This window comes from Heterocephalus glaber, unplaced genomic scaffold (genome assembly GCF_053883595.1).
Source record: "Heterocephalus glaber isolate CG9 unplaced genomic scaffold, H.glaber_assembly_v1.0 deba00001561, whole genome shotgun sequence".
Classification (NCBI taxonomy): Eukaryota; Metazoa; Chordata; class Mammalia; order Rodentia; family Bathyergidae; genus Heterocephalus; species Heterocephalus glaber.
The window spans coordinates 13,751,658-13,766,334 of record NW_028258349.1 but is presented as its reverse complement, the minus strand read 5'-3'; the positions used below and the strand labels follow the sequence as shown (position 1 = coordinate 13,766,334).

General features: G+C 48.8%; 1 protein-coding gene across 15 annotated transcripts in view; it reads right to left on the bottom strand.

Moving 5' to 3' along the window:
- Window positions 1-14,677, bottom strand: part of Sipa1l3 (signal induced proliferation associated 1 like 3) — a 227,914-nt gene that overhangs the window by 49,092 nt on the left and 164,145 nt on the right. For all 15 annotated transcript variants that reach the window (XM_087191195.1, XM_004859023.4, XM_004859024.4 and 12 more), the window contains 3 exons: window positions 11,472-11,746; window positions 3,992-4,243; window positions 2,906-3,043 (listed from right to left, as the gene is read on the bottom strand). In XM_087191195.1, coding sequence (XP_087047321.1) covers window positions 2,906-3,043; window positions 3,992-4,243; window positions 11,472-11,746 — 665 coding nt within the window. The remainder of the gene's footprint in view (window positions 1-2,905; window positions 3,044-3,991; window positions 4,244-11,471; window positions 11,747-14,677) is intronic.

The following is a 14,677-nucleotide window of genomic DNA, read 5'->3' as shown; positions in this document are numbered from 1 at the left end:
AGGTGTGGTGGTGGATGCCTGTAATCTCAGCACTTTCGGTGGGCTACATAGGAGAATGGCAAATTCAAGCCCAGACTGGGGAATTTAGTGAGACCTCGTCTCAAATTAAAAATAAAAAAGGGCATGGCAATGTAGCTCAGCGTGAAGGCCCAAAGTTTAATCTCCAGAACTGCATAGCTGACAAAGGACTGGTATCTAGAACATACAAAGAACTCTCTACCACTGAAGAATATTGAATCCAATTAGAAAATGGGCAAAAGACACGCATAGACATTTCCCCAAAAAGGAAATACATTTGGCAAATCAGCACTTGAAAAGATGTTCAACACTGTAGCCACCAGAGAAATGCAAATTAAAACCACAATGAGATATCACTACATACCCATCAGAATAGCTGAAATGAAAAACAGTGACAACAACAAATGGTGGTGAGAATGTGGAGAAACAGGATCACTCATATGCTGCTGGTGGGAATGTGAAATGGACGTACCTGCCATATGGTATGCAATTGTACTCTTGGGCATTTATCCCAGAGAAATGAAAACTTATTTTCATGCAGAAACTTGTATCCCTGAAAGTACATGTTCATAGCATTGATATTTGTAAGAGTCAAAATCTAGAAACTAGCAGGATATGTGACACACACCTATAATCCCAGCACTGTGAGAGGCTGAGGAAGAGGATTACAAACTGAAGCCCAGCCTGGACAATTTAGAGACTTAGTAAAACCCTGTGGGAAAATAAATAATAACCTGTAATCCCAGTACTCGGGAGGCTGAGGCAGGAGGATCAGCGTGAGTTCAAAGCCAGCATGGGGTACAGAGTGAGTTCAAGGCTAGGCTGAACTACATAGCAAGACTTTGTCTCAAAAACACTCCCCAAAAACCAAAAAATCAAAAATTAATAATAATAATGATATAAAGGGCTAGGAATGTAGCTCAGTGCAAAGCCCCAGGGCTCAATTCTTCCCCACAAAAACAAACAAAACAAAATAAAACAAAAAATCTCTACCCAAATGTCTCCCAATGGGTGAGTGGTTAAACTGGGGTACATCCACACCATGGGATACATCTCAGCAACCATAAGGAATTATGGTACATGCCACAACATGCATCCTTTTATGTAACGCTCATTAACAACAGCTGCAGAGATACAGGACACATTAATGGCTGCCAGGGGTTAGGGATGGTATGGTTATGAAGGGGTGGCATAAGGCACCTTGTGATGGTTACACAAGACTGCCTGAGACACAACAGAGCTGCGCACATGCAAATGAGTGCATGTGTAACTGGTGACTTTGCGGGGGAGTACTAGGGGTTGAACCCAGGGAGTGCTGAGCTATGTCCTCAGTCCTTTTGATATTTTTATTTTGAGGTAGAGTCTGGCTAAATTGCCCAGGCTGACCTCAAACTTGCTGGGATTACAACTATGCACCACACTCGGCAACTGGTGACTTCTGAGCAAGCTCTAAGGCCTGGACCAATGTCAGTTTCCTGCTTTGATATTGTATGATAGTTACTCAAATGTTAATGGGGAAAGCTAGGTGAAGGTTCATGAGATCTCCCTGTACATTTCTCTCTCTTTTTTTTTTGTACCGGGGATCAAACTCAGGACCTTGCGCTTGCGAGGCAGGCGCAGTGCCACTGAGCTAAATCCCCAGCCCTGTCCCTGTACAGTTTTTTGCAACTTCCTGTGAATATTATTTTCGAATAAAAAGTTGAGAAAATAAAGGGGTGAACACAAAAACTTTGAGGGAAAAAAAAGCTTTTCCCAATTGTTCTCAGTAACATCAGTACTGCCACTTTTGTCATGGGCAGATCATGCTACCTGCCATTTCCAGGCTTGGCCCTTTCTGTGGCTCAGCCGCTCCCACTCACAACGTACACACACCAATTCTTCTCTGCGCCTCCTTTGCTCTACACCACTCTGCTTATTTCTGCATATGACCCCTCTTCTACCTGAAATGACCTGCTCTTTCCTTTCTGTGGTAAACTCCTATTCGTCTCTCCAAACTCTGCTCAAATGGCACTTCCAGCAGGAGCAGCATCAAAACCCAGGTGTGGAGGGTGGGGTGGTGTGGGGTAAGGAAGGTGAAGAATTCCAAGGCTAGGGCTGTGAAATGCAGGAAGCCTTCCTACAAGTCTGGAAGTGGCCAGTGGGGCTGGGATGTGTCCTACAAGGAGCAAGAGCCTTGGGAGGGGGAGGCCATAGTGAGGGAACCGAGGATGTGTACTGAGGGCTCTGGGAGTTGTGGGAGGGTTTGGGGCAGGGGACAGACATGGCCAGATACAGAAAGAGCTGCCGGCTGCCGAGTGGAGGGTGGACCAGAGGAGGTGAAGTGAAGGCTGGGAGAATGGAAGTGGTGAGGGCCCCAGGGAAGGTGAATGGTCACAAGCTCAGCTGGAGGGAGATCCTGCAGGGCCTCGGATGTCAAGTTGTGAAGTTTGTGTTTATCCTGATGGCACCAGGGAACCGCAGAGGGTTTGGGAAGATCTCTCAGACTGCCAGGTTGGAGATGGCTCCAAGGGGTAGGATTGAAGTCTGAAAGATCATGAGAATGAGGTACTGCTTATGGCCTGGTCTTCAGGGGTGGGGGCTAGAGAGAGACAGATGGATGGCAAGGCTGGATGGAGGATGGTCTGACTTTAAAAATGACACAGGTGTCAAGAAAATGGCAACCAAAACTCTGCTACAAGGAAGGCCAATGGTGAGATCCGCCCAGTCCCACTTAGCCCTACATTTAAATGTGAGACACAGCTAATCCCTTGGGGGTGTTCTGACGACCTTGCTGGGTCCAGAAACCCCATAAAGTAGCAAATAAAATTGTAGTGGGTGCACTCCCTGGGGAAGAAGGATCCGCAGCTTTCACCAGACTCTGTAATTGGGAAAACCCAAGGAGACTGACCTTTCTGGGGATGGCTTGTATCTTGTGAAGGTGGCAGAACCCGGGGTGGAGAAGCTCCCAGAAGGCTGTCGGTAGGGAGGGACTGTGTCGGCCCCTGCTGGTGATGCTGTGTAAGGGGTTTCTGGGAAGCTGACAGGCCTAGAATGAGACAACAGAGAGGAAGGAGGCAGGAGTGACCGTGAGGTACCCTAACCTCAAGAGGACAGGTGACAGACGATGATCTTCCTCTCAGGTCCAACTACATCTCATCTGCTATCCTCTCTTTGGATGATGAGATGGAAGCTGAGTAAAGGGCAGTGAGAAGCTGGAGTTTCATGGCGCCCTCTTCCTGGTTCTTGCCCCTCTCCTGGAGAACATGCTCTCTGCAAGTTTTTGTTGTTGTTTTTTTGAGACAGGGTCTCACTATGTAGCTCAGGCTGCCCTCGAACTTGCAGTGATCCTCTTGACTCAGCCTCATAGCTCCCTAGTGCTGGGATTACAAACATGTGCCACCATGCCCTGCCCAGTTCCCTTATTTTAGGGATACATTTCTTTTCAGGGCATGGGATGGAACTCAGGGCCTCATGCATGCTAGGCCCACATCCCTAGCCCTTTCTACCTTTTAATAGATACTGTATTCAAAACAGTATCCAGAAGTTTAACATCTTCATCATCAAACTCCCTGAGTGGCCTGGCCTCCCAGCCCAAGACTGGAACATGGCTCCTCTTCCCCCTCCCAGCCTCTCTGAGAAGTCACTGTCCTAACATTTTGTGCTTATCAGTCCCTTCATCTTTTACTTTTTTTTCCGTACTGGAGATTGAACTCGGGACCTTGTGCTTTCGAGGCAGGCGCTGGAACCACTGAGCTAAATCCCTGGCCCCAAGTCCCTTCATCTTTTAAAAAGCAGAGTTCCAACTTGTACTTGGTAGGTGGGTTTCTACCCTCTGGCAGCCCCTTCCAGCACAAGAGGCCCCAGGTGAAAGCGGAAGGGAAGGAGGGCGCAGAGGGAGATGGCAGGATGACAAGATGGGCAGGCAGACTGAGGGGGAGCGATGGGTGTGGGCAGCCGGGAGGTGGGGGTGGAGGGGTCCTCCTCAGGGTCTTACCTCTTGCTGTGCAGTGGCTGGGACTCACGGAAGGGGACCATGGGGTTCTGTTTCAGTGGCCGGCTGAGGGACTGGGCATGGCCTGGGGCAGCCGGGGTGACCCACTTGGAGGCTGGTAGAGAGTTGTGGGATGCTGGGCCGCTCCACTGCCAGGGGGCATTGCTGCGGTAGGGGGGCCGGCTCCCGGGGGTGATGTTCTCCTGTTCCATCTTGGGCTCCGAGGTATTCATTTCATAGGTCTCTGGCCAGCCCCTGCGGGGAACAACTTGGTTACCTGAAGAGCCCAGCCCACCGGCACAGGTCCTACTGCTGGAAGGGACCTGCTGCCTCTTTACATGGGGCCAGGTTTTCCTGGCTATAGCTGAACCATGATAACCTATTTTAAAGGCTGAGCCGGGTCTGAAACTTACCAGCTAAGAGTCTAGGACAGGGCCTGACACAGGGGCTCCGGCTGCCAGGCCTGTCTCCTCATCCCCTCGTCCTCCTCCCACTCTGTCTCGCATCCTCTCCCTTCTCCCTGCCCCAAGCCTCCAGCCAGCCAGTGCCCTCTGTGCACTGACTGTGCCCCCCTTAACTGTGCTTGGGCTGGAAAGACAGATGCCCTCGGCATCAAAGGACAGTCTCGGTCTTGTTCCAAAGAATCTCAAAGGCTGCTGGAAGAGGAACAGGTGACCTACTTTGCAGGGTGGTTAAAAAAAAGAGCTATGAAACCCGGAACCTTGAAATAGATGCAGAGTGGCCTGTGACTCCCCCCAGACCAGGGCTGGCACACATACCACAGCAATCCTGGCTGGAGGTGGGGAGTTGTTCAGGCTGGGCTGACAACCTCCGCACAGGCGGGGCCTATTCTTAGGAAATGCACCTCCCGGCAGCTTTGAGCTCCGGGCTCCGAGGAGTGCTCAGCCTGGAAGCTCTCATGCCTCTACTGTGCTGATCTCTGAGGCTTCTCCAAAACCCAGAGAACCTTCACAGCCACTGGGTAAAAGGTCTGGTAGACCTGGTGGCTTAGAGGCTGTGGGCCCACAGGACTGCTAAGCAGCCAGGCCAAGGTGACAGAAGGATATGTCCTGCCACCTCAGCCTGACAGGCCATGTCCCTGGAAGTTCCTTCCAGCTGTCTGTGGGGATCCCTAGGTATCCATGCCTCACCAGGCACCAGGTAGGGACCAGTAATGACACAGATGTGTAACAAAGCTAGCAGAAGAGCCAGGCTACAGAGGTGGAGACAGGTGTCATGGTTCCCAAAGGTGGTACACACCTGGTGCTCTTGGCAGCCCGGCTTCCACAACTCTTTCTCTTGATAAAGTTCTGTGTTCTGGTTGGGGCAGACCCTACTTCCTGGTTCCAGGTATGTGCATGTGGTCCAGGCCTGTCCAATCAGAAACCTCTCCCCCGTATGCAGTGAGTAGCATGGGATTGTCATGTGCCTTAAACAGGGCCAAGGAGAGCAATGACATCAACTGTGTAGAGCCATTTCTGGAACTACTGGGGGAAAGGGCTATTTTTAATGGAGCTGCTAAGCTGGGCGTGTCCCCATGAAACTGGAGACAAGACTAACGACAGGGAAAAGCAAGCGGGTGTTAGAGGCAGACTCTTGAGGACACAGCCATGCCTAGTCCTGGACACATGGCCGGTTCAGATCCCAGCCCTTACCACTTGCGTGCTTTTGGGAAGGGATTTCCCTCTCAGAGCCCTAGTTTCCTAATCAGTGAGATGGAGGTAGTCAGGAGCACGGTACCAGCACTGTCACCGCTCTTCTCACAGACTCAGGCTGAAGTCTCCCTTCCCCTTCCCAAAGTCCAGTCATACCCAGCTAGAGGCTCTGCAAAAACTTCCTCCCTGGGGCCAGGATTTATCTCAGTGGTTCCATCACCTGCCTCGCAAGCGCAAGGTCCCGAGTTCGATCCCGGGTACCAAAAAAACAAAACAAAAAAACTTCCTCCCTGGCTTCTCCTCTCTAGCTTTCCCCTGTGATCTGAAACCCAGCATCTAAGTCACCCTGAGTCCTCAGTAAAGAATGAGGTTCCTGAGGCCCACATCAGATCATCTGGGTCAGTATCTCCCTGGGGATGGGGCCCAGGACCTAAGCGTCACTGTGCTGCATGTGATGATGGTGATGCACAGTATCATTTGAGAAGCCCCATTTCATTTGTCTTATTTCCGAACTGTTCTTAAAGATTAAAGTGGCATAAAAGGGCATCCCTGTCCTGTTTCACCTCCCAGAAGCAACCACTGTTCAGTTTCTCATGTATTCTTCCAGAAATATCTTACATAAATAAGCAGATAAAATTTAAAATAGTAACAAAAATAGCGCACTAACAGCTGGGCATGGTGGTGCACACACCTATAATCCCAGAATTTGAGAGGCCAAGGCAGGGGGATTGTTATGAGTTCGAGGCCAGCCTGGACTACATAGTGAATTCAAGGCCAGACTGAACTACATAGAAGGACCCTGTCTCAAAAAGCAAAAAACAAAAACAAAAACAAAACCACACAAAACAGGGAAAAAACCCAACCTCCCCCCAAATAAACCAAAAATAACAAAAAACCCCCCAATACATCTTACCATGCCATTGTAGCACAAACATACTCACTTAATTTTTTTCCTCTTTTGCCAGCCATGGTGGCACACACCTGTAAACCCAGCACTTGGGAGGCTGAGGCAAGAGGACTGCCTTGAGTTTGAGGCCAGCCTGTGCTACACAGTGACTTCAAGGCCAACCTAGAATACATACTGAGCCCCTATCTCAAAAAATTTTTCCCCCTTTCTTTTTGCAGGGGGATGGGTGTTGGAGATGAAACCCAGGGCCATGCACATGCTATGCAAGTGCTCTAACACTGAGTTAGATCTACAAACTGCTTAATTATTTTATTTACTTATTTATTTTTGGTACCAGGGATCGAACTCGGGTCCTTGCACTTGCGCAGCAGGCAGCGAAACCACTGAGCTAAATCCCTGGCCCCTGCTTAATTATTTTAAAAAATTTTTAATTCTTTGGTGGTACTGGGGGTTGAACCCAGGGCCTTCATGCTGAGCTACATCCTAGCCCTTTATTTTGAGACAGGATCTTGGTTAAGTCATGAAGTTGCCCAGGCTGGGTTTGAGCTTGTGATCCTCCTGCTTCCTGAGTGCTGGGATAACACACATGTGCCCCACGCCTGGCTAATTTTGTTTTTTCAACAATCAATACTACATCACCCAGTGCCTGGCATTTACTCAGCCAGTTCCCTACTGATGGATATTTAGGCCACTTGTAGTCTTTGTCCTCTAACACCGCACTAACTATTCTGTTCCAACCTCTTGGCCACATGTGGGAAAAGTCTGAAGGAGGAATGTCCCCTGGGCTCTCTGGCTACTGCCTCCTTTTCCTTGATCCTGACAGCCTAGTTTCTGAGGGTCTTAGGGACATCTTTCTTCTACTCACCCATTTGTGGGATTTCAATTTCTCTTCTTAGGGAGCAACTTCCAGCCCTTGCGATCTGAGGTCTTGGGACTAAGTAACAGGTTTGAACATGCCCCAAGATTGCTGTCCCCATCAGACAGTGACAAAGAAAAGAGCATCCTTCCTGAGGCTGCACAATCACTCAAGGTCATGATGACACTTTTTTTTTTTTTAATTGCTGGGCACTGAATTCTAGGCAAGTGCTCTACCATTAAGCCACACATTCTCAGCCCTATCATGACATACCAGAGACTGAGGGATGTCCTCCTAGCTACCTGGCCCAGCCCAGCTGTGGTCCAGAGGTGCAGGTGCTTTGGACTCTGTGTGTGTGTGTGTGTGTGTGTGTGTGTGTATGTGTGTGTGTGTGTGTGTGTGTGTGTGTGTATGCATGCCTCAGTGGTAGCACACTTGCCCAGCATTTTTTGTTTGTTTTTTAGACAGGGTTTTGCTATGTATTCCAGGCTGGCCTCAAACCTATGGTGATCCTCCTGCCTCAGCTTCCTCAGTGCTGGTACTACAGCCATGTGCTGCCATGCCTGACTTTGCCCAGCATTTAGGAGGCCCTGAGATCCATCCCCAGCATCACTGCCCTGGGGTCGAATTCTAGCCTTGTGGCCTGAGGGGGCTAGAGATCCCCTTGTATTCTCAATGTGTGAAGTGCAAGGGGTCCCACGGCACACCATGCAAAGCTTGGCTGGTGGTAGTGAAGTGCTTCCGCCCATCCCACATGAGCTTATTTTGACATCTGAGCCAGGAGACTGAATTGCAGAGAGGCTAGGAGGTCCCTGAGCTGAGGTTATCAGCTCTGCAAATGAGGTCAGCTAGCTGCCTCTGTATTTGAAGAACAACAAATACTACCCAGGCCCCAACCCACACCAGCCCTGCAAATAGGAGATCCTGTTTCCCTGCCAGCCTCCTTCTGAAGGGGGTGGGAGGACCATCCTCCTCAACAGGGCAGGGCACAGAACCTGTCTGTCTGGTTGCACCTCCCTGGCCTTGTCTCCCCAGAGCCAGAGAATGCAGACTTCTAATCTGCTTTTGGTTCATCCCTACCTGCCTTCCTCTGTGACCTTTCTTGCACTCCCCTGGCTTTGGAAAGGCAGACACCAGCAAAGTGAATTACCATGTGCGCACAGAAAGAGGCAGAGGGGTCTTGCCCTTGCCTAAGGAGTGTGACTGCTAGGAGCCTGTCTGTGGGGTGACGCCGGCGAGACTTGCCCCTGCAGAGATCAAGCGGGTGTGGCTTGCTCGTGACTCTGGGCAGAGGTGGTTTTAAAAAGGCACAGGAAAGAGCTGTGGCAGGGGCTGCCTGGGGCTTCACTGGAGTCCTGAGTTCGAGGGACCCAGGAAGTGGGTAGGGGTGGTTCAGGGTTTAGAGATGTCCCTCACCGAGTTCAAAGAACAAGTTTAGAGGAAGGATGGGAGCAGAGCAAAATGACTTACGTGCTCACAGCTCCCAACAGCTTTTAGAGGCCAGCGCGTGCAATGGAGACAGGCACGTATGGATGCGAGTTTGGCTTTGCCACTTATTAAGCAGTGCAACTCTGCAATGGTGACTTGTCCACTCTGGGCTCAGTTTTCATCCATAAAGTGGGAATCATGCCAGCCCTGGTGGGAGCCCAGTGAGGTCATGAATGAAGATGGCACTCTGTCACTTCATCTCAAGCCTTCCTCTTGGCTCAGTCCAGTCACAAAGGCCTCTTTGTGGTCTTTTAAGAAGCCCAGACCCTTGATTCTTACCTTCTGGCCTTGGCAGCTGCCCCTGTCCCCCAATCAAGCTTCTTTGTGAAACAGTTTGCTAGAGGAAGGAGTTAAAGGATACCATGCCAAGGTAACCATTTGAATCCTGGATATGGGAAACTAAGGACAAGTGACCTGGGTTTCTTCCCAAAATAAACTGCAGGGAGAGGGGAGAACTTATAGATTAGAAAGAACCCTAAGAACCTGGGCATCATGGCACATCCTGTAATCCCAGCCATCTGGGAGGCTGAGGCAGGAGACCCCAAGTTTCAGCCTGAGCAACTTAGCAAGACTGTATCTCAAAATAAAAAATGACCGGGGACAGAGCTCAGTGCAAAAACCCTGGGTTCAATCTCTTGCACAATAAATTTTTAAAACTTTAAGACACTTTACCAAATGCAATATGAGGATCCTGATTAACAAAACAACTATTATTTTCCCTTAATCATGTATCTCTGATAAAAGAGGGAAAAATTCAAAATTGGAGAGGTGGTATTAAGGAATTTAACAGTAGGTATAATAAGAAATTTTAAAAAATGTATTATTCTTTTTGTTTTCTGAGACAGGATCTTGCTATGTAGTCCAGGCTGGCCTTGGACTCACTATGTAGCTCAGGCTGGCCTTGAGCTTACAGCAATCTTCCTGCCTCAGCCTCCTGAGTGCTGGGATCACAGGTGTGTGGTGCCACCATACCCAACTCAATAATAAAAAATTTAAAAGGTCGTTTCTTACTGTGCAGAAATACACTGCAAAGACTGGGATTGTTTGAGATCATCCAAGGTGGGGGACGGTGAGAAGAAGATGCCGAGATTATAAAAGCAAAAAATATTGGCCACATGCTGATGACAGCTGAAAGGAGGGGCTGAGTACAGTCATCTCACCCTCCAGGAGGGACTGGTTCCAGGACCCTCCTAGGATACCAAAATCTGAGGGTGTTCAAGTTCTTTAAATAAAATGGAGAGTATGTACAGATGGCCTATGAACATCCTCTTATATACTTTAAATTGTCTCTAGATTACTTATAATACCCAACCCAAGGTCAACGCTATGTATGTAGTTGTTGCACTGTATTATTTAGAGAAAAGTAGCAAGGAAAAAAAAAAAAAGCTTGTACCTGTCCAGTACAGATGCAACACACCTTCAAGTTTGGATCTGTGACTGGTGGAACTTGCAGACATGGAGCCCACAGATATGAGGGCCAACTGCATGCTTTTTAGAAAAGTACTGGAGATTGAACCCAGGGCCTTTGCACTGAACTACATCCCAATCCCCTGTTTTGAAACAAGTCTCACTAAATTGCGTAGGCCGGGCTTAAACTTGCGATCCTGCCTCAGCCTCCCAGAGTGCTGGGATTACAAGTATATGCCACCAGGCCCAGCTCAACTACAAACTTTAATTATGTTTGAAATGTTTCATTAAAAAAGAAACTAAAAGAAACAAGCCCTCTACTGTCTTCCCATTGGGCTTAGAATAAAACCCAAGTGGCTTCCATGGTCCATAAAAATCTCCCAGTCTGTCCCACCACTTGGGTCTGGTTCTCCCAGCTCAAACCCGGGCTCACTCTGCTCAGGTCTGTGCCATTCCACACACAACTGGGAGACTCTGCCCCGGTTAGTTTTATCTGGAGCCTGTTGGCCCCCAAACCACATGGCTGCCTCTGCCATGAGCCGCTCACCCTCAAGCAATGCTCCTGTCACACGGTAGCCCCTCCTTTGACCCTGTTTCTATTTTTTTCTTAGAAGGGATCACTACTGGATCCTGTAGTATGTGCCTACTTTTTTACTCCCTGTCCTTCCCCAGAGAACACAAACTCCAAGAGGGCAGGCCCTTGCTTTGTCTACCACTTGACCCTAGCACTGTGGATGGAGCTGGCACATAGTAGGGGCTTAGTAAACACAGGCTGAACAAAGGAATCCAGTGCAATCCAGTGTGTCCTTGAGCAAGCTGCTTTTTTTTTTGGTACCGGGGATCGAACTCAGGACCTTGCACTTTCGAGGCAGGTGCGGTGCCACTGAGCTAAATCTCCAGCTGGAGCAAGCTGCTTTTAATACTGAGAGCTTCATCTAGAGATGCAAATGAGGTATACACCTCAGGGCTGCTGTGGAGAATATGTGCGATATCAGGAACAAGAGGAGCTTAAACCAATAACCGGCATGGCTAAGGGTTTACTCCGCCTGTCACCATTACCACTGTTCTAGCTGAGACAGGGATTATCTAGCCCCTCTACTGAAGCCTAGGGTGGCAGTGCCAGGGAGGCCTCTGGGAGCCACCAGTCCCCAACCCACTCCCGCCTCTCACCTTCGGGGTGTGCCATCCTCAAAAGGTGGGATGATGACCACTTTCACAGTGACAGAAGTGCGCAGCAGGTCGATCATCTGGTCATGGGTCAGTGTGACCACAGCCACCTTGCAGATCTCCACCAGCCGGCTGCCCTGTCGGAGGCCAGCTTGCCAGGCAAACCCATAGTCCTCCACCTCGGCCACTGTGCCATCGTATTTCACGTGGAAGCCCAGCTGCCCCAGTCCGTTCCGCCGCAGGGTCATGTCCACTGTCTCCCAGCCGTTGGTCATCACCTGTGGACAACAGGTGGGACCCAGCCTCAGACACTTGGGTCAGGTGCCCCCAACCCCTGTTAAGATGAAAGACCTGTTGACTCTGTCTCTTCCTCTTTCCCAGCTGATGCCAGGTTACGAGAGAGGGAGCATCACCTGGTGCCAGCTCAGGTTCCTGAAGAGGAATCGTGGATAGGTCACCTGGGGCTTACTGGTGCATGGGGTCTCTGGTCTCCCTACTTCCTCAGGTCTGGCAGGACTGCACTTGTGGGCCACTGTGGTCAGGAGGGTGAGCTGGCAGTGGGACGAGCATGTCCCCTGGGCTGGGGTTTGAGTCACCAATTCGAGACCCTGTGTGGGCCCTTTACCTCTGCCAGGGACCATGAATATCCTAGACAGCAGCAGCTGTCTGGAAAGCTGGGACCCCAGTGTTAGAACAGCATAGAGCAGAGCCCCCACCAAGCCCAGGGCACACATGTAATACAAGCAAGGAAGAAATTTTGGTTGCTTTAACCCATGAATGTATCCTGTCTGACACACTGATTCCAACTGAAGTGAGTGGGAGAAGAAACAGACTGGCCAGCTTGGGGGCTCATGTCGTGAGATGGTTTGTTTCTAGATGTCCCCTAAGGGCTTCATGTACTCACAAGCAGGCTTTGGAAGTGACTGGATTATAGGGGTGTTATCACCGACATGCTCTTGGAGGAAGGGGCCAGTCAGAAGGGCCGGGCCACTGCAGGGTGTGACCTGGAAGGGCATCTCTCTCCCCTGGCTCATCCCTTCCCTCTTGGCTTCCTGACCACCATGACACGAGCAGCTTTCTTCCGCCTGGGCCCTTCCACCGTGCCACTAACCATTCAAGGACTGAAACTTTGGGGTTTGTTTTTTTTTTTTGAGACAGGATCTTGCTCTTAGTTCAGGCTAGTCTTTTTTTAAGACAGGGTCTCCCTATGTAGTTCAGGCTGGCCTTGAACTCGTGTGATACTGTCTCAGCCTCCCAACTGCTGGGATTACAGGTATGCGCCACCACGAAAGTCTTGGACTAAAACTTCTGAAACGGGAGCCAAAATAATCCTTTTGTTCTTTAAATTGTGGGTGTTGGGTGCTTTGTCCCGACAACAAAGAGAGTAACAATTAGATATACAATATTCTAAGATATACAATATTCTTCCACTTGGTGACAACAATCCCAGAAGCACCCCCATCTCCTCCTCAGACCTTCCAACATGGAACCAACAAGACCAGAGTCTCGCTCCGATCCTTCCCCATTTCCTGCTTGTGTGAGATTTTCCCACTCCCCCACGTTGTGAATGTAAGATACAAAAATTAAGAATCTGCTGATTAGAGCCCCCAGGCCCTCACCGTGTCATTAATGGTTCTGTCCCTTTTGGGGATACAAAAAGATGAACTTCACAAGCCAACTATAGCAAGATCTGCCTGCCCTCTTCTTAAAACTACATTACAGAAAGAGAACAGGTAATGTTCAAATTTCACACGAGAAGTCATCCCTTAGCTAGAAATTATGCCATTTAATGTACTTATTACCATAGAGTTCTGGCTTTCATATTCTTTTAACTATTACTGAAAGAAATAACTATGTCACAAGCTCTGCATTCAGACATTTACACACACATCCACAGACACAAACATTTCTTGCAATCCAAATTGATCACATTCTTGAGTGTGGACAGCAAGAAGATGGGTGGCAAAAGACTTACTTGAAAATCTCAGCAAATTTGTTTGGGTCCTGATTTGGATAGTGGGAATTTGGAAGTGGGGGAAACATGTATGACTAAAAGCCTGCTTCAAGCTGCGGGTGGTGGCGCACTCCTGTAATCCCAGCACTAGGGAGGATGGACGAAGCAGGAGGATCGCTATGAGTTCAAGGCCAGCCTGAGCTACAAGGCAAGACCCTGTCTTAGACAAAAAAAAAAAAGCCTCCTTCACACAGTAGTACTTTTCATTATTCACTGTGATGTACTTTGATATTTTGTTTGTTTTTGGTACTGGGGATTGAACTTGGGTCCTTGTGCTTGCGTAGCAGGAGACAAAACCACTGAGCTAAATCCCCAGCCCATGTACTTTGATGTGTGTGTGTGTGTGTGTGTGTGTGTGTGTGTGTGTGTGTTGCTGGTAATGGATCCCAGTGCCTCATGGATGTCAGCTAATTATTCTACCACTGAGCTACACTTCTACCTCATGCTTTGTAGTTTAGTGCAAAGGCCCTAGGTTCAATCCTAAGTACCGGAAAAAAAAAAAAGGCCCAAGGAGCTGTTTCTCTCTTTCAATGATTCAGCGAGGAGGTGCCATGTAGGAACCAGAAGAAGTACCACTTGCCAGAATCCAAACCAGCTGTTGCTTTGACTTTGGATTTGTCAGCCTCCAAAATAGAGAAATAAATGTTTGCTGTTTGTATACCCAGTCTAAAGTATTTTGTTATAGCAGACTAAATGGACTATGATATCTATCCTTTAACACTGATTGTGAATGAGTAATTTTTTCATACCCCATCCACAGATGGCAACCTATTTGACAATAAGAAATTACTGTTAATTTTTTATGTGTGATGATAAAGCTACTGTCATTATTTTTTGCTGTGCTGGGGGAATGGATCCAGGGCTTCACACATGGTAGGTACCTGCTCTACCACTGAATTACATCACCAACCCTCCCCCACCCCCTTTAAGAAAAATTTGCAATAAAGTCTGACTAAATTGTCCAGGCTGGCTTCAAATGCACCATCCTCCTGTCTCAGCCTCCTGGGTAGCTGAGATTATAGGGATGCAGGACTGTGCTTGGCTAAAATTGTTATTTTTAAGAGTCTATCTTTTAGAAATAAATATTGAAAGATTTGTAGATGATATGATGTCTAAGATTTGCTTAAAAATTGTCAGAGGGCCGGGGATTTAGCTCAGTGGTTCTGCCACCTTGCTGCGAGCGCAAGGTCCTCAG